Source organism: Alosa alosa, chromosome 3, assembly GCF_017589495.1.
Source record: "Alosa alosa isolate M-15738 ecotype Scorff River chromosome 3, AALO_Geno_1.1, whole genome shotgun sequence".
Lineage (NCBI taxonomy): Eukaryota > Metazoa > Chordata > Actinopteri > Clupeiformes > Clupeidae > Alosa > Alosa alosa.
In genome coordinates this window covers 31,315,852-31,335,379 of record NC_063191.1, presented here as the reverse complement: position 1 = coordinate 31,335,379, position 19,528 = coordinate 31,315,852, and the positions used below count along the sequence as shown (strand labels likewise).

Below are 19,528 nucleotides of genomic sequence, written 5' to 3'. Positions count from 1 at the left end.
ATATCAATAACAAATACAGAGGTATAACACTTTCCAACCGCCCTCCACCCCCACCCAGCGGTGAGCTTCTGCAATCTTACACTTTATGTAGTAAAGTGTAATGTAAACATTTAAAGTACATTGGTATACAATTATAAAGTAAATATGGTATACATATTTTCCAGTAAAAAAAAAAAAAGTTAAATTATTTTAAAGAAAAGAAAAACAAAGAGGGATTTCAAAACAACAGTACACAGCACTTTAGACATGACCATCAGCAATAAAGGTTTTGACTTCCTCAATAGCATGGTTCCACCTCATTAGAGTTTGTGATCTGGCCCCATGTATACGGGGTGTTGAGAGTTCCATAGATATAATATCAAGTAAACTTCGAGCCGTCTACACGTCTGTAGACGTCTACATATAACATGTGGGGGGTTCCATCGGCTGTCTAACATTTTTTTGGCTGCAGTAAAAGCAGCCCAGCAGTAGACTGCTCTGGAAAAGTGTCAATGAGAGGTTAGAATAATCATTTAGAAAAAATAGACTTGGAGTTATAACTATATCAGTTCCAATCAGAGTTGAAATGTCCCCAGTCAGCTGTTGCCAAAAAGGTACCAAAGACGAGCATTCCCCAAAAAAATGTAAAAAATGTAAAAAAGTCTTTCCATCAGAACACAAAGTACAATTAGGTGAGGTAATTAGATGCATATGAAATCTCTTAAGTGGTGTTAAATGTACTCTGTGTGCTAGTTTCCAATGGATCATTTGATGATTAGGGTTCTTAGAAGACATAGTGATTGTCCCCCATGTGTGATCAGAAAAGGTATCTTCCAGTTCACATTCTAAATCTTTTGTCCAAACTGCGATTACTCCAAGAGGCTTATATAGTTCCTTCATCAGGAAGGAATAAATAGATGACGCAGAAGAAGGGATGAAGTCATTGAAATATAACATTGTGAATACTATGCAAAGGTAGTTTTGTGTTAAAAGGAACACCAAGAGCCTTAAGAGCTGATCTGATGCGCAAGTAGAAGTAGAAAGTAGAAGCCGGTATATTGTACTTAGATCTTAAATCCTGAAAGGTTCTCAAGCCTTTGTCATCATACAGGTCTCCAAGAGTTGTAATGTGGTATTCTGCCCATTGAGAAGATCTAAATGGGGTACTCCCAGACAGAAACCCATTATTATTAAAAAGTGGAAAGTGATGATGCCATTTTGATATAGATCCTGTTTGTCTTTCTACAACCTTCCAGGTGGATAATAAATGGGCTATGATTGGACCAAAACGAAGGGCACATTGTCGAATAGAAACATTGCAAAAAAACAAATCTCTTAAATTATAGGGGGTGACCATTGATTCTTCAATGGCTCTCCATGCCACATTTTTATTTGAAATGGGGCGCAACACAAATGCTTGAGCATAAACTTTAAAGTCAGGAAAAGATAAACCGCCATCCCGCCTAGAGCGTTGCATAGTGGACAGCTTAATCCTTGCACGTTTCCCATTCCAAATATATTTCCTTAGAGTGGAGTTGATATTGTCCCAAAAGTGGGCAGGGGGTGGCAAGGGTATCATTGCACTATAAAAATTAACTCGTAGTAAATCGTTCATTTTGATGACTGAAATTCGTGCATATAATGACTTGGGCAAAGATGACCAGTTTCATAGATCTGTACTGACTTCAGAAAGAATTTTTTTGAAGTTTTTACTTGCAATATCATGCAATGAGGGATATATGTCTATCCCTAAATATTTAAATGATGTTACAATGGGTGTGGCACTAGGAAGAGGCACAGAGACAAGGTCAAAGTTTAGTGGTAGAAAACAAGATGTGTTCCAATTTATCTTGTAACCTGAAAGATCACTAAAATGATTAAACAATGACATAATATGAGGTACTGATGAAGCGGGGTCATTTACAAATAAAAGTATATCATCAGCATACAAAGAGATGTGATGAGATGTATTTCTTACATTAATTGGTAAAATTTGCTCTGATTGACGGACAAAGCAAATAACAATGGTGAGAGTGGGCAGCCCTGACGCGTACCCCTTCCCAAAGAAAAAGAACGTGAGCATAATTGTCCCGTTAACACAGATGCTTTTGGATTACAATATAGTACTTTTACCATGTTAATGAAGTCGCGGCCTAAGCCCATATGCTCTAGTACAGACCACAAATAGTTAATTTCCAAACGGTCAAATGCCTTAGTTGCGTCCAATGAGAACACTCCATAAGAATTATCTGATTGATCAGCTGAATAAATGATATGTAAAAGACAGCGGATGTTATCAGATGCAGAACATGTTTTGATAAAACCAGTCTGATCTTCATGAACCAACTTGGTAATCACCGACTCCAAGTGTTGTGACAATACTTTGGCATACAGTTTACTATCTGCTCCAATCAGTGAGATTGGACGATAATTAGCACAGGAGGTTGGGTCCTGATCTTTTTTCAACAGCGGGGATATAATAGATGTGTTAAATGTCCTGTCTGAAAGATCCATGTTTAATTGAATGATTTATCATGTCTAATAATAGAGGGCCAAGCTCTGTCCAGAAGGCTGAATATAATTCAGTTGGAATGCCATCCAGTCCAGGCGATTTACCTTTATTCATATATTTCAGTGACTCTTTCAGTTCTTGAAGAGTAATTGGTTGATCTAAGGACTCTGACTCCTCGGTAGATAGAGTAGGTAAATTAAGAGAAGAAAGAAAATAAGATAGAGTTGCATTGTCACATGTAGATCCAGAAGTATATAAAGTAGAATAGAAAGACTGGAAAGCGTTGTTAATGTTTTGCTGATCAGTGGTGAGCTCACCAGAACATAGCCGTATCGCAGGTATATTTGCAAACTTTTCATTATTACGCAGTTGCAGGGCTAAAAGATGGCTTGGCCTGCTCCCATTAAAGTAGTAGTTTTGTCTGGTCCTTTGAATAAGAAACTCTGCTTTAACTTTAAGTAATTGGTTTAACTCAGTTTTTAATATTTTAATTTCAGTGGCCGTTTGGTCAGAGAATTGTTGCCTATAGTATCTTAAGCTGAGATTCCAGATCAGCTATTCTCTTCATTCTAGATTTTTAAAGATGTGACGCAAAAGAAATAGAAAAATTACGGATAAAGCCCTTGACTGCATCCCAGAGTATGCGGGGGTCTGCCACTGTTCCTTGATCAATGCTAATAAATTCCTTTCAAAAATTTTAAATAAAGGGTTTTTAACCTTTTGCCTGAAGTAGGCCATACTGGCTACCACATGTTTAGACATTGTTAGTTGTGACAGATTCTTTGTGAAAAAAGATATGTGCTGTTCTTTCGCTTTAAAAATAAAACTGACTTGACTTGACTTTCGTAGATGCTAAGTATATTGGTTTTTAGCATGCTAAATCATGCCAGGTGTTTGCAATCAAAATCTGTCAGTTAGAGCGGTGATGTCATAAAGGGCCAAGATTCTGCCATTAATTTCAATTAGTATCGAAGCCATGACGTAGCATTGTCAAGGCAGCGATATCACTGGATCTAAACAAATCAATCTACCATTAGAAATCACCATAGCGGTGGCTTTCTTAATCTATTTCAATCATTTTACAACGTTTCTAAGATATTTTTTTTACAATGTAGGAATCACATACTACAACATATAGTCATACCAACACAATCAAATTTGTGACTACAGAGTTTTATTTTAACATGGGTTTCCTCCGTAAAAGAGACCTGCATGTAACTTCACAGCATGCGGTTAAAATCCTTAAATTCACGGATGTGTTTTGGCTTTATTTTTTTGGCAAAAAACGTCACTCTTAACAGCCGCCAGTCTTTGAGAAGACGTGAAATATCCACTGGAATTTTGTTTCTTTCTATTACACCTGCCAGGGAATCCGTGTTATGTGGCTAAGCTGCTGCCTAGCAGGTAAAACACATTTAAATGGATATATTTATTTTTATTAGCTAGAAATGATGCCACATGTCTACATTCAATGCTATTTAAGCCACTTCGAAAGTTTGTTTAGATCCAGTGATTCTGCCGCCATGGAAACGCTACGCCATACTTCGGGACTCTATTTCAATGGCAAAAAAAACTGTTGAAAAACAGGAATAACACAAAAACGACAAGGGGCAGTCACACCATTTATACAAGCAACATACACCAGTTGGGGGTAGATTTATTAGAGTTGGAGCCGTGTCGAAAAGCCCTAGGAGCTAGCCTAGAAATCTAGACGCACCCTAGCAGCAACAAATTACATTTGCTGCCAGGGCTAGTCTAGCAACTCTCCGTTGGCTTGTGAGCTCTTCTAAACTTCTATCAGGCCAATCAAATCGTGTATAGAGTTGTTAGGTGGGCTTAACATAATGATTGATGGCAGAGTTGCAACGGTTTGGCTTAAATTCCCTGCTACTTGAAAACAAAGAAGATAATGATGCTGTTGGCGAACAGTGTGACACGAGTTAAGTTTTTATTAATTTGGCAAAAGTTTGAACTAGCAAACTAGCTCCGCTGGTGGGAAACCATGGGACTCACAGCGCTGTCCTATTGCGTGCAGAAAAAATTTGAAAGACAACCGATTATCCTGCCCCTCGGACTGAGACTGCGAACGGTGAGTGCCCAGACCCCAGATTCTCTGATTAAGCAATAAGAAAATATAAATATATATTGTGTACTATTTTATTGTCATTGCTTGTGTGTGATGCCAATGAAACACTCCCCTGGGGATCAATAAAATATCTATCTATCTATCTATCTATCTAAATACGCACTGAATAATGTTTGGCTGTAGCCGCCGGATAGGTACCCGTCCACCAACATGTAAGCGCATGAGAGCTTGTGCCCAACACGGATTTTCGTGCATGGAGCTGGTTCCAAATGCTCCATGCGGCGCCATAATTGAAAATGGCGTATGCTAACATGCCGAAGCTAATCTGCACGCTCTTGACCCCCTGGTTCATTCTTACTCGTCGCTCGACTTATCATGACTAAATTCGAACTGTAAACTTCTTGAAGGTACTGTCTGTATAAATCGTCTTGTAAATAACCTACCAGTGCTTTTTCAAAGTTCTCAATGTCTCGTTTTAAATGTCAAGGCCCTCGGAAGTCTACCAATGAAGTATGGAGCTACTTTGAGCCTCGTAAATGGTGTAAAACAGTGATTTATTTGCATGACTAGGCCGATGCCCGAGGCATCTCCATCGAAAAACTGTTGGTAGCATCGGCTAACTTGCGCCAGATTTTTGAGTGCAGGGGACAAGCCGAGATGAGCTATGAGACAAAAGTTCACACTCGGTATCATGTTTCAACACACTTTAGGTCAATATCACACCGAACTTCTCCTTTAATAGTGTAATTTTTTAGTGTTCGGATTTGTGGCCAGCCGTGGCCTACTGGTTAGCGCTTCGGACTTCTTCCGGAGGGTTGCAGGTTCGAACCCCGACCAGTAGGAACGGCTGAAGTGCCCTTGAGCAAAGCACCTAACCCCTCACTGCTCCCCGAGCGCCGCTGTAGCAGGCAGCTCACTGTTTCGGGATTACAGTGTGCTTCACCTCAACCTCAACTGTGTTTACTGTGTGCTTTGTGTATTTCACTAATTCACGGATTGGGATAAACGCAGAGACCAAATTTCCCTCACGGGATCAAAAGAGTATATGTACTTATACATGTAAAAAAAAGAACTTAATATCAGACCATGCTGCTGCTGCCAGTTACTGCCCGGTTGCTAGCGAGTTAGCTACTGTAGCCTCCTACCTAAAGTAACATTTTAAACGGAGAAGTGTAATTTCTGGATATGAAATATTAGCTTATGTTTTTTTCATGGATGTCTTCTTAATATTAGGCTTAATTAGTATTGTTACTACATTATTATGAGAAACCGCCTTGATGATGATGTTTTTAGTGTATTGGTTGATAAGCCCATATAGGCCACAGTGAGTTCTTTTCTCCACCACATAAGCGGTAAATTTCTCCTATACAAATTCCCAGTACCCATCCTTACTAAAGTCTTCACTTAGGCTGCCTTTCCATGTCATGAAGTGACACATTCATCCCAACTGAGGAACCAAAATGACCTGAGTTTCCTATTCGAAATTACTACTTGAGTGCAATTTGAGTTTATGTACAATTTGACAAATTTGTTTATTTGTACTGTAACACAGGGAATGGCAATTGCTGCTCGGTCCCAGGGCAAACACAAACAGAGGATCTGGGTGAAGATCTCCCTTACAGGAATTAAAATAATTGATGAGAAAACTGGGGTAAGTGTGACCATTCCAGTCATACTCATGAAAAGCTTGTATGGATGTCATCATCAGCCATCTGTCTATACTGTTGCTTGTTTGTGTTCCATTCCTTCTGTCAGGTGATTGAGCATGAACATGCAGTGAACAAGATCTCCTTCATTGCCAGAGATGTTACAGACAACCGTGCTTTTGGTTATGTGTATGGTGCTGAAGGACAACACCAATTTTTTGCCATTAAAACAGCTCAGGTGGTAAGAGAGACCAAATACCTGTTCCTTCATAGATAAATAAAAAGATGGATAGATAAACAGCTTCATTCATCCCCAAAGGGAAATTATGGTGTTAAAACAGCAATTAACAATATGTGCAACAGAATGTCAACGGTCTCTTGATAACTCAAATAACTCTCAGAATATTATTTTCTCCTGGCACAGAAGGGACTCGTTATAAAATATAGCTGCAAGCAGCAATGAGGGGGCCAAGCAGATAGGCCGGAGTAACCATGGCAACGAAATGCTGTTAGCTCAATGCTGCAATCAGACGGATGGCCATAAGCTGTCAAAGCAAGTTTCACGTCTAGCACGTCAAAAGTTACAAGGCAAAATGCATTTTTGCTAATTGCAGTGACCCTAGAGGTCAAAGGTCACAAAATTTCTTCGGCATTCACCTGATGGGGTAATGAGTCCATGTACCAAGTTTGGTTTTGATACATGCAACGATTGCTGAGATATGAGCTCACTTCCTGTTTGGCGGCTTTGCCACAAATTTCGATTGGATGTGACGGGCGAACGCTTCTATCAATTGTTACAGAAATAAATGAAGTGACAAGGCATGGTCTGAAGATGGTCTGTGCCAATTTTGGCGAAGATCAGATGAAATTTGTGACCTGTGCAAAATTGTTGGTGTTTTTGATCAAATCAAATATGGCGGCCGAATAAATTATATTGATGTGACAAGTTGCCCTCAGTTGACCTAAGGACCTTTCACAGTATTACCAGACACCACTAGTACAATTTAATTCTAAGCACAGCAGCAGCTACAGGCCAAAAGGCATGTTTGTGAATTACAGCGCCCCCTGTAGAGGTCAAAGGTCACCAAATTTCTTGAGGGTCCTCCTGATGGGGTCATGAGTCAATGTACCAAGTTTGGTTTTGATACATGCAAGGGTTGCTGAGATATGAGCTCACTTCCTGTTTGGCGGCTTCGCCACAAATTTTGATTGGCTTTTACGGGCGAACGGTAATACTTCCGAAGACAAAAAGTGATAACTTTTGTGAGGCTTGGTCTGAAGATGATCTGTGTCAAATTTGGTGGGAATCAGAGAAAGTATGTGACCCCTGATACATTTTAAGTGTTTTTGATGAAATCCAAAATGGCGGAAAATCCATCATGGCGGAAAATGACGTCATAGGATGCGTTGACTCGGCTTGGTCCAAGGATTCCAACAAGACTTGACTTTTGAAAATCGGACGCAAGTCGAACTTTGGCCTGTTGGTGGCGCTAGAGGGTTCGAGTTGCCGACATGAAACTTGGTGACATGAATCATGGGACCGTCCCCAATCAGTGTGCCAAATTTCCCAACTTTTTACCATACGGTTCTATGGGCTGCCATAGACTCCCATTGCATATAATAATAATAATAGGAAAACGTGGAAACACAATGAGGTCCTCGCAGCTTCGCTGCTTGGCCCCCAATTATCATAGCAGTGAGCAGGAATGACTGTCTGTAGCAGTCCTTACAGTGAAGTTGAGGCAGCCTGCAGCTGAAAACACTGCTGTCTAGCCAGTAGTTAGTACAGTGGATGTGAGGTGTTGTCCATAATACTAAGCAGTTTGTGCAACACACCTCTCTCAAAAACCAACTCTATGGGCTCCACTCTCATAACAGGAATCCTTTCAACCTCATAATATCCATTTCAGCAAGAAAAAGGTAGACCAAATGAAGTGTTTGACGCGTTTAAAATTGCATCAAAAACCACAAAAATTTACATTTTACACAAAACGCTGACCGAAGCTGCTGTAATAAGCTACCACTAGTATACCTTTCTTACGTCATATTGAATGACCCACAACAATAATACCACAATCATATTACATTGTACTGAAAACACTCTGATGAATGTCCTCTGCGGCCCTCTGATGAGCGTCTGTTGTGTCGACCAGCCGTAAACACTCGGAGGTCTAATACAAAACATCTTTTCCTCAGTGGTTCCTCATTTATGATATGAGTTGCCCAGTGCACTGCTTTCCTGCGATAGTTTTGGGTCCTTCAAGAGGGGTCTAAAGGCTTATCTGTTTAGCCTACACTTAATTAATTCTCATGGTTCTGATCAGTTATTGTTTGTATATTTATGGTACAGTGGGTCCCATTTTCAAGTGGCCACTTCATTCGCGCTTTCCGTGATTCACACAGCTGCGTGAAATGTATTACTGTACGTACACACCGCCGCCGACTTGAGCTTCCAAAGAAGCTCTGGTCGCCCTGTCAAGGACGCTTGTCAAAAAAGTACAGGGAAGCTTTGCTTTGGCCGCTCTGACGTGACAGCATTTTACGTTCAATCATGTTCTATCTTAATACTTTATTCTATTCGATTGGTTGCTGGTCATTGGTCGCTGAACCGCGTCATAGCTCATTACCATAAAGATGACTGACTTTCAACTTTCTGCTTGACGCTCAAGTCGCTCAAAACGCCCCCCAAAACGTGACGCCGACGGATTTGCCGCTTCGGGCAGCTGAGAGAAGCCGGCTTCCATGAAAATGAATGACTTCCTGAATCTTTGGAAGCTCAAGTCGGCGGCGGTGTGTACGTACAGTTTTAACTTACAGTGGGCATTACTTCGATTTGGCCAGCTTCCCTTGCAGTCCGCGCGCGGGATCACGTGGTATCACATTTAATTTGTATTTTTCCAGTGACACTGCAACGACGCTGCAACAACCCAAACAACCGGCAGATGTCTCTTGTGAGCAGGGTGTCTCGTAAAAAGAAATGGAGCCTGGAAAACCTTACACAGACTTCACTACAGACTTTAGCTGACTGGTTTAGAAATAATTTAATAGCCAGAAATATGCCTGCCCTGCCCTAATAAAGAAATATTTGGTTTACTGCGAGTGAATCCCGTTTGCAGCCATAGAAGAAATGCAGGACAAATGAAACATTTCGGTTTTCTCTGAGTGCAACGATGATAGACAGACATCATTTGGACAAAATATAGAGCATATTAACCTCCGTTGCTCAGCCAAATACCTTCCTGTTACGTCCTGTTATCACGGAGTTACAGGCGATAAACGATTTTTGATGGTCACAAGTTTACTTCATTAGTGGTTTATTTTTTTTATTATTACCGTATTTTCCGGACTATAAGTCACACTTTTTTTCATAGTTTGGCGACTTATAGTCAGGTGCGACTTATATATGAAAAAATATATAATTGAACATGTTTTTAAATGTTAATTTATATTAACTGACATGAACCCTACCTGAAACATTACGTCTACAGCCGCGAGAGAGCGCTCTCAAATGCACAAGTCCTGTGCACTTTCAGTCAGAGATTAGTGCTGGGCTATGTCTGAAACACACGTGCATACCTAAATCAAATTATGGCCGGGATTCTATTTATAGCCGGGCCTCAGATTTGGACAAATAAAAGCTAGTATAATTTTGTTTCAATTTAACTCATAAAAGAGCTCTTCTTAATATTTTATATTGTTGGTTGGTATTGTTGCCAATGAAAAGTCATTGTCCTACACCATAAGTCTCCAACATGTTGCTCTCATTGTTCTCAAGCTGCATGCCGCCCCCTTCTGAGCTAGAGGCTGAAGCAGTAACCTACATTTAAACACAATTGTTGCTGCCAGGCATCAGCCTATGAATTTTATAAAAAAGTAAATCATGCGTAATTTAAAAAAGAACTACATTTAGGCTATCTTAGACCTCTTTGGCTATACGGAATAAGGTTTCCCTTGCAGCACATGCAGCACACGTTCTATGAATGAATGAAAGCCTTATACCTTATCTCGCAATAAGTGGATGGCAATCGAAATCCCGACACTATATGAAACTTAATAGTGAGCCATTAAATACCCCACAGATTTCAGTGGTCATCAGTCCCGATATTTAGCAATATAATCAAACAGTCCAAACGTAAATTAAATCTCAAATTGAACATCTGCTTTTGATAGCCTACCCATGCCGCTCCAAACGAAAAGTAGGCCTATGTCTCGCAATAAAACGCAAGAAATAAAGGACTATATAGCTGACTTGAATACAAGCCATGGCCAAATAAAGGTGCTGTGCTTTGCGCAGCCTAAATTTGAGGATTTACGAGTCTCCTAAACATTCCTCACCCGTTATCTAGACATGCATGAAAACATTTGAAAACAAAACTCACTGCCATGTAGCCTAATATTTGATCGCTGTTTTGCTACTAATTATCTTTCACATAATGAATACGCACAAAAAGTGAAAGTAGGCCTACTGTGCGCCGTGTCTGCAGCTGTCTGTTCATCGTCCATGAATCGATTATAACGTCAAATGGAGAAGTCATCCATGTTCTCTCGCGTTATAGGCGGTCATGCTTCTGTGTTTGCAAAATTCCTGACGGTTCCTGATCGCTAAACGTTTGTTTTCCTTTCCTGTCGATAGCGGTTGATGTTGAAGCACCTAGGCTATAATTTGACTTCAGCGGTGATAAATCCTGCTGAGAGAGAGAGAGAGAGCAACGAGAGAGAGGCACCCCCAAAGTGGTCCTGCAATGTGTGCGTCTCTGCATCGGGTTCAATTGAAGTCAGAGTTGATCCGTCAATAGTCCCGCATTCAGGCCGCTCAATTATTATATTAACGTCAGACAGCGCTGTAAAATGTGTGGGAATTTCTCGCATTATGATGGCTAGATTTGCGGGACTTTTATTATTATGCTCAATACTAAGTAATTTATTCGCAATACCTGCAATCCCGCGCTGGAATTTAGACCCTGGTTTTAAATGCGCATCTTTTTTTCTCTCGGTCTCTCGGAGGTGGCCAGCCAAGCAATTGTTCTGCTGCCAGCCTGTGCCAATATATCGTCCAAAATGCTTGATTGCATTGCATTCTCCACATTTTTAGCTAAATTTTCATGTACCATATCAGCATATTTGTTCAGTGATTTTTTTGTAAATTGCTTTACAATTAGCGTCAGGCCCTTGTCAGCAGCCTTCAGCTTGCCCCTTGCCATATTCACTCATTCGTCTTCAGTAACATTCCCTGTAGAATACTCAATATTTTTGTCCTCAATGTGTCCAGTTACATAGTCTGTCTGTTCTTGGTCTTGGATTTTGTGAAATATATTTCTAAATATCACCTGCTTGCAGCAACCGCTTTCCTTTAAAACCCAGATCTTTTTTCTCTCTCAGCATTTAATCTGCTGCGGGTTTGTCTCTCCACATCGTCCAAAATGCTTGATTGCATTGCATTCTCCACATTTTTAGCTAAATTTTCATGTACCACATCAGCATTTTTGTTCAGTGAATCTTTTGTAAATTGCTTTACAATTACCGTCTGGCCTATAGGCCTGCTTGCTTCGGTCACATCCTTTTAAAACTGCATCTTTTTCTCTCTTGTGAGCATTTAATCTGCTGCCAGCTTGTGACTCCACATCGCCCAAAATGCTTGATTGCATTGTATTCTCCACATTTTAGATACATTTTGGCATTTTCTTTCAGTGGCTCTCCTCTTGGCTGCCTTCACTCCTTCGTCTTCATTAACATGAATCTTTTTGGCCTCAATAATCCAGTTACATAGTCTCTGTTTTTGGTTTTGGATTTTGTGAAATACATTTCTAAATAAACGCGACTTATAGTCCGGTGCGACTTATATATGTTTTTTTCCTGCTCATGACGCATTTTTTGACTGATGCGACTTATACTCAGGAGCGACTTATAGTCCGGAAAATACGGTAATGAGTGTTTTTCATTTAAAGGTTTGACTTTGTGCTTATTCAGTAGAGCATTTAGTGCTCTCCCCAATCCCAGACGTTCACATTGCATGTTTGTTTGTATTGGATGCAACCGCGAGATACGAGCTTGACAGCAATGAGTTGTTAACAGACATGAACCAAGACATATAGCCCAGCAGCAATCTATCTAAAATAACACATACTTGAAGTACCATTCATGATATGTTGTCAAATATTGAAGTCGTGGGAAGTTTACAGAATTTAAGCTGTAGGATGTTTCGTTATAGGTACTCAATGGTGCTATTTCACACGCATTACTCATTTCAAACCCTATAGCGACCCCCACTCACCGGGGCTACGTGAAGCCTACAAATGGAATGTTCAAGTAATAACACAATCCAATTGTCCCCCGCTGACCACCTCACACATTTCTCTAGATTTTGCAACGACCTTACATGACACAATGCCATAAAATATGCCAGTTTTTAGGACACAGAATAATGTTTGTAATGATACCAGTTACGTTTAACAGTAACATAATATTACTTGTAACAGTATTTACTACAGTAACAGTATTTTATTTTACTTCTTATGGAATATTTTTTTTCACTTTTATAAAGGCTTTGTTTGATTGCTGTTGGAACAAATAGTGGTTGATTATAAAGGCAACTTTCTTTGTTGCAATATTCTGTGTGTTCTGGACGGCAGGTAACTTGTTAAGCCAGTGGTTCTCAAACTTTTTCTTTCATTCCCCGCTTTGATCAAGGGGGCATTGACTGATGATAGTGGAGATAACGTGTTATCCCGAGGCCTTTGCAAGTCAGCATCTCAGATTTACGTTTTCGATGTCCCAAACGGAGAGCCATACTTTATTGTTTTAACGATCTCTATGCTACTCACCAAAATGTAGGCATGGAAACATGATGAGGTATCCAACTGTCATGTGTTAAATTATTGTGATTACGAGCCAGTGGTTTTCAAACATTATGCGTGACTCGGACATCAAACGAAATGCAACAGGCTCATATCGCTCCCACATTCGCAAAATGAGGACATACATGAGACTGCTCAGATAATAACAGGTGTACCTCCAGTTTTGCACGGTTTTAGTCAAGTTATAGGCCTGTTTTAGTCAAATTAAAGGCCTGTTTAGGTTCTGCATTTTGCATTTTGCAATGAGCAGCGCTTTCCCTTTTGAATTGGAAATGCTCTGTGTCATGGTGTGTGTGTGTGTGTGTGTGTGTCTATGAATTGTTAATCCGAACACTATTTTAACATTTTGATTTCAGTAGGTCCATTTTTAATTTAATACAGTACCAAAATGATTCATGACTTATTGAGTAAACAAATGGCAGATTTGTCCGAGAGCCAGATGCAGTTCCCAAAAGAGCCACATGTGGCTCGCAAGCCATAGGTTCCCGACCCCTGATATAGACTGACCTTGTAAATTAACCACTGCTTTGAATTAACGTTTAACACGTGTCATTTAAATGTGCTGGTGAAACAGTTGTGTACTCTATTGTTATTTATCCCCTATTCACCAGGGCTTGAAAACGAAATTATTTTTCAAACGTTCCGTTCCGAACGGTTCAGGTAGGCCTATGTTTAACGTTTTCGTTCTTGCATGCGTTCCGCCACAAACATATCGGTCCTGAACCGGTTCGGAACGCAAAAAATATCGTTCGTTCTTAAAGTTCCGGCAGTGTTTGGCGGGCCTATCAAGTCTATTTTTGTGGACTTTACCTTAGATGAGGCGTAGGGAGAGCCGACGATTGAAACACGGACGAATGAAACAATCCAGTTTTCTCCGAGTGTGATGATGATAGACAGACGTCCTTCGGTCAAAACATAGAGCATGTTAACCTCCTTCTATCAGCCAAATATCTTCCTGCTATGTCATTTTATCACGGAGTGATAAACGAGTTTTGATGCGCAAAAGTAAACTTCATTAGTGGTTACATTTTTTCGATTATCATTACATTACATTACATTTGGCTGACGCTTTTTAACCAAAGCGACTAACAACATGGTAAACAGTAAGTTTTAGAACAATTCTCACAATTTTAGGACAGTTTAAAAAAACATTAGAGTACAGTAAGAATAAGTGCGTCGGTGAGTGCTGTTTTAGCAGTTACTTGTCAGTTTAAAAACGGCTGGTGAGTGCTAGGATCAGTAAGACTTGTTGTAAGTGTTGCTATGAGAGTAGATGTTCTCTAAAGAGCTGGGTCTTCAGGAGTTTTTGAAAGTGGAAAAGGATGTCCCTGCCCTTGTAGGGAACTGGCAGTGTGTTCCACCAACGAGAACAACAGATGAGAAAAGTTTGGATTGGCTTGAGCGCACGGGTGGTAGAGCCAGACGTCGTTAGCCAGAGGAGCGCAGTCTGGAGGTAGTGTAAGTCTGTATGAGGGCATTCAAGTAGGTGGGAGCAGAAACCGAGACTACTTTGTAGGCAAGCGTTAGAGACTTGAATTTGATGCGGCCGCCATAGGTAGCCAGTGTAGCTGGATGAGCAGCGGGTAACGCGGCCCTTTTGGGTTGGTTGTAGACCAGGCGCCGCCCGGCGTTCTGGATCATCTGAAGTGGTTTCACTGCGCAGGCTGGGAGACCTGTCAGGAGGGCATTGCAGTAGTCGAATTCGTGAGATGACTATTGCTGAACCAGAAGTTGGGTAGCATCTTGAGTCAAGTAAGTCCTGATTTTCCGTATGTTGTAGAGTGCTGGCGGCATGACCGGGCGACTGAGGCAACATGATCTGAGAAGTTTAGTTGGTTGGTCGAAACAACTCCTAGATTTCTTGCAGTCCTGGTCGGTGAAACAGACAGGGAGTCAAATTTGATGTTGATGTCGTGGTGTATGGTAGGTTTAGCTGGGATGACCAGCAGTTCAGTCTTTGAGAGGTTCAGCTGGAGGTGGTGTGCCTTCATCCATGTTGCTATGTCTGAAAGGCAATCTGAGATCCGTGCTGAAACCAGGGGTCGTCAGGTGGAAAGGACAGATAGAGCTGTGTGTCTCTGCATAGCAGTGGTATGAGAAGCGTGCGAAACGGATAATCTGTCCCAAGGAGGTGGTGTAGATAGCAAGAGGAGGGGCCCAGCACTGAGCCTGGGGGACCCCTGTGGTAAGATGGTGAGGTTGGATAGCTGACCAAGCCATGATAATGTTAAAACGCGTCCTGTGAGGTAGGATTCAAACCAGGAGAGAGCAGAACCGGAGATTCCCATGTCAGCGAGTATAGAGAGAAGGATACGGTGATTAACCGTGTCAAAGGCAGCCCGATAAGTCAAGCAGAATGAGTACTGATGACCGGCGGTCGCCCCTGGCTTCTTTAAAGGCTTCTGTTACAGACAGCAGAGCCGTTTTCGGGTAGAGTGGCCGCTTTTGAACCAGACTGATTTGGATCCAGAAGGTTGTTCTGTGAAAGGAAGTCAGAGACCTGTTTGGAGACTGCTCGTTCAATGCCTTTGGATAGGAAAGGCAGTAGTGAGACAGGGGCGGTAGTTCTCGACTTGAGCAGGGTTGAGAGAAGCTTTCTTAAGTAATGGTGTTACCCGGCCACTTTGAACGCTGTTGGAAATGTGCGGAGGTTAGCGAGGCACTGATCACATGTGTGATAGCTGGAGCGATGGTCGGGCTGATGGACTGAAGTAGGCTCGTAGGTATAGGGTCCAGCTGGCATGTGGTAGGGCGGCTGCATGTCAGGAGTCTGGACACTTCCACTCGGAGAGAGGCGTGAATGCTGAAAAAAGATGTTCCAGCAGTCCCTAGAGGTTGTAGGAGTGCGTATCTGAGTCAGATGCGTTGAGTGGGCATGTAGAATTGACTGCTGATTGCCACCACTTTGTTTGTAAAAAAATGAGGCGGGGTATCTGCAGTAAGGCTGGATGGAGGAGGGAGGCAGCTGAGGGTTGAGTAGCGATTTGAAGGTTGAGAAAAGTTTTCGAAAGTGTCTGTAGCGCTGTTGATTTTGTCATGGTAGAAAGCAGTCTTAGCAGCAGTGATGCTGGCTGAGAAGGAGGTCAGGAGTGTCTGGTAGTTTTTTGATGTCGTCAGCTAGTTTGGATTTGTGCCATTTCTCTCCAGCATGGTGCGCCATGACGGGAGGGTATCATTTAGCCATGGATGAGAATGTTTGGATCGAGCTGGCCTTGTGGTAAGAGGGCACAGCTCGTCTAGACACGAGGTCAGTGTGGAGCAGAGCGAGTCAGTGGCTTCATTAACCTCCAGAGAGGAGAAGGAGTTGAGTGGAGGTAGACGGAGGCAACCATAGAGGAGAAGTGCGTTGGAGACAGGTTCCGGATGTTGCGGAACGCGTGACCATCGGCTGAGGAGCGGGAGGCTGTTCTGACAGGCTGGCGTTGAACTGGATGAAGAAGTGGTCAGAAAGATGGAGAGGCGTCACCATGAGGGTGTCTGTGCTGCAGTTCCGAAAGAAGACCAAGTCAAGCTCTTTGCCAGCTTTGTGAGTCGGTGGGCTTTGAACCAGTTCGAGGTCAAAGGAGTGGACCAGGGCCAAAAGTCCGTTGAGCCTGGGGCATCTGTGGATGTTCATATCCCGAGAACAAAAGCGGACAGTCATGCTCAGGGATGGAGGATAGCAGAGTGTCAAGTTCGTCAATAAAGTCGCCTAGTTGGCCTGGAGGGCGTAGATGACCAGCGTAGAGGAGTTTTGCTGGGGCGATCACTGTGATGGCATGGAATTCCGGAATGAGACATATTTGTTTGAAGGCAGTAGCGGGGTGAATTTCCATTTGTTGGAGATCAGCAGGCCGTCCGCCTCCTCGTCCAGATAGGCTGAGGGGTGTGGGATAGTGTAAGGTTAGTGGAGAGTGCAGCCGGGTGGCAGTGTTCTCTGGTTTGATCCAAGTCTCAGTGAGAGCAAGGAGTTCCAATGAAAGGTGGTTGGCATAGCCAGCTATGAAGTCGGTTTTGTTGACTGCGGATTGACAGTTCCACAAGCCCATGGAGAAGGAGGTTTCTGTCGGTGAGGACCGTTTAAGTTCCTGGAGGTGAAGGGGATTTCTGCCCCTTTTGACATTTCTGCCCCTTTGGCATGATGCCTGCAATGGTCGGTGATAACAGATATGGTGGAACGGGCACATTTTGCCTTTTGCCTGTGCTGGTGAACTTGCACAGGTCAACTTGCTTGTCTTGACCGTGTCCGTCTTAAACGCGGCTGGCTGAAACGAGGGCTGCCGCTTCAGCAGCAGCCACTATTTTTTATTCTGCTAGGAATTGCATGCAGCTGTCCTCTTGTCTCACTAATGATGCATCAGCGTAGACCGCCCTCTGACGCTCGCACAGCTTAGATTGTTCAAAAGGGTGTTAATTACTGTCAACTGAAAGTCCGGCTCACACCACCTAAACTCACAGTTTCAAGTAGCCTCCTCCTCAGCTGTTCCCAAATCGCCCAGAGTCCAATTCTAACAATTGGAGAGGATTTGGCCAGTAGTAGCCTATGTGTTCTTGCTTTCTCTCTCCCAACTCACTGCAGTTGTTATCAATGAGTGTTTTTCATTTAAAGGTTTGACGTAATGCTTATTCAGTAGACCATTTAGCGTTCTCCACAATCCCAGACTTTCATATCGCATGCTTGTTTACATGGAAAGCAAATCAAGCTGTAGTGACATATGTCTGTGTCGGGACGATTGAAACACGTGTTTCAATCGTCCCGACCAGGCTGTAACTCCATGTATTTTAATTAAATGCACAAATAGGTGTGTTTAAACAATTATTTATGGAGGTAAGACATAGAAAAACAGTTTTAGGAAGATGAAAATACATTTGGGCCCACCAAATAGGGGGTTGAGTTTCCCCATGTTATCCTATGGAGACTGACGGCCGGTGGGTCGTTAAGCCTACTTATTTGGATGTGCATTGGCCTAACCCACCTAAAAACCTAGTGAAACGACATTTTCAACAATATAAACATGTATACAAGCTTACCGTTCTAGCTATAAACATGGCAGAATCATCCACAGGGCATGATATTTCAAAAACCGCTGCATACACGCTTCATGATGATGGCAATGAGTTGTTAACAGACATGCACAAAGACGGATAGCCCTGCAACAATATATCTAAAATAAAAACTTTTGGGAGTACCATTCATGATAACGGTTTTGTTCAAAGCTGAAAATGCATCTGTATTTGACAGAGGACAGATGTAGGTTACTAGTGACCAAATATTAGCTTTCTGTGTGGTACGATCGCTATGTAAATTACGTTTAATTAAAAAGTGTTTCAACTGTCCCGGCTCTCCCCTACTCATTATTTCCCCTTGATTTAGCCTACCGTAGCTATGCCCAAAAATAATAAATCACAGACAGCATCCAAAAACATTCAGATGGGCTATCCATCCCATAGCCAGACTTACTGTAGGCCTAACCTATGCCTATAAATAATTTCTTATCAAAAATATTTCTGGATACGTGCTAAACTCCTTACCTGATTGTAGCCTAAGTTTTATCCATATGGAGATCTTCAAAGGCTTGCGCTATAATTCCAACCCTGTTTATAAACGAACCTGTCTGTTGCTGACAAGGCCTATCTCATATTTCCCGTTTAACTCTGCGCAATTGTAGCCTATTCTATGTAGAAAACATTTCAAATCCCGACTTTAAAAACAAGGCGTGGACAGGCAAAATAGGCTATTACGCATAGGCTACAAACAATTTCCAAATCAGTTTCAGTAGCCTACGCTACGAGCTGGCCTAAGATCCAAAGTGGCAGACGGATAGGTTACATTACAACAGCAAGACAAAATATACACATTTGGACCAAAGGTCCATTTATTTTTTTTTTTTTTTTTTCAAACTGCAGAAATCAAATTATTAGGCTGTTCGCCTACAGTAGTTGGCTACATAGCGGCTTGTTAGCTCACATTAACAGTGTAGATGCGGGCTTGTTTTTCGCACAACCGGAAATAGTCTCCCTGACCTAGGATATGCTTTTGTGAAATTTTATAAAATATATAGAGAACAAAAAAAAAACGGTTTTGTGGATTTCAGAATAACGTTTCTGTTCCGGAACAGTTTAAGATCATTTTGTTTTCGTTTCCGTTTCTGCTCCTCGTAAAATTCCGTAAAATTCCGTTCGTTTTCGGTTTTCGTTTTCGTTCCTTGAACCGGTTCGGAGCCCTGCTATTCACCCATACACGCCGTCAATTCTGTGGCGCAGTGCGTTAAGGCCGGCTGATGACAGCCACCATTGCGCAGCAGTTATCAGTCCCTGTCCAAGAGTTTGAATCTGGGCTAAGCGTAGTTAGCTTTTGGGAAACGCACCCCTGATGTCTGATGTGATCAGTAGAATATGGGAAGGGAAGTGGCAGGTTTTTTTTGCGCGTCTGCAGAAGTCTGCCAATTATGAATGTAATTCTGCGGCATAA

The 19,528-nt window shown here is 42.0% G+C and overlaps 1 protein-coding gene across 6 annotated transcripts in view; it reads left to right on the top strand.

Annotated features, from left to right (window-relative positions):
• Window positions 1-19,528, top strand: part of dab2 (DAB adaptor protein 2) — a 219,467-nt gene that overhangs the window by 97,941 nt on the left and 101,998 nt on the right. For 5 of the 6 annotated variants that reach the window (XM_048238681.1, XM_048238684.1, XM_048238679.1 and 2 more), the window contains 2 exons: window positions 6,130-6,228; window positions 6,333-6,464. The exons of the other annotated variant lie outside the window; for it this stretch is intronic. In XM_048238681.1, coding sequence (XP_048094638.1) covers window positions 6,130-6,228; window positions 6,333-6,464 — 231 coding nt within the window. The remainder of the gene's footprint in view (window positions 1-6,129; window positions 6,229-6,332; window positions 6,465-19,528) is intronic. 6 annotated transcript variants of the gene reach the window in all.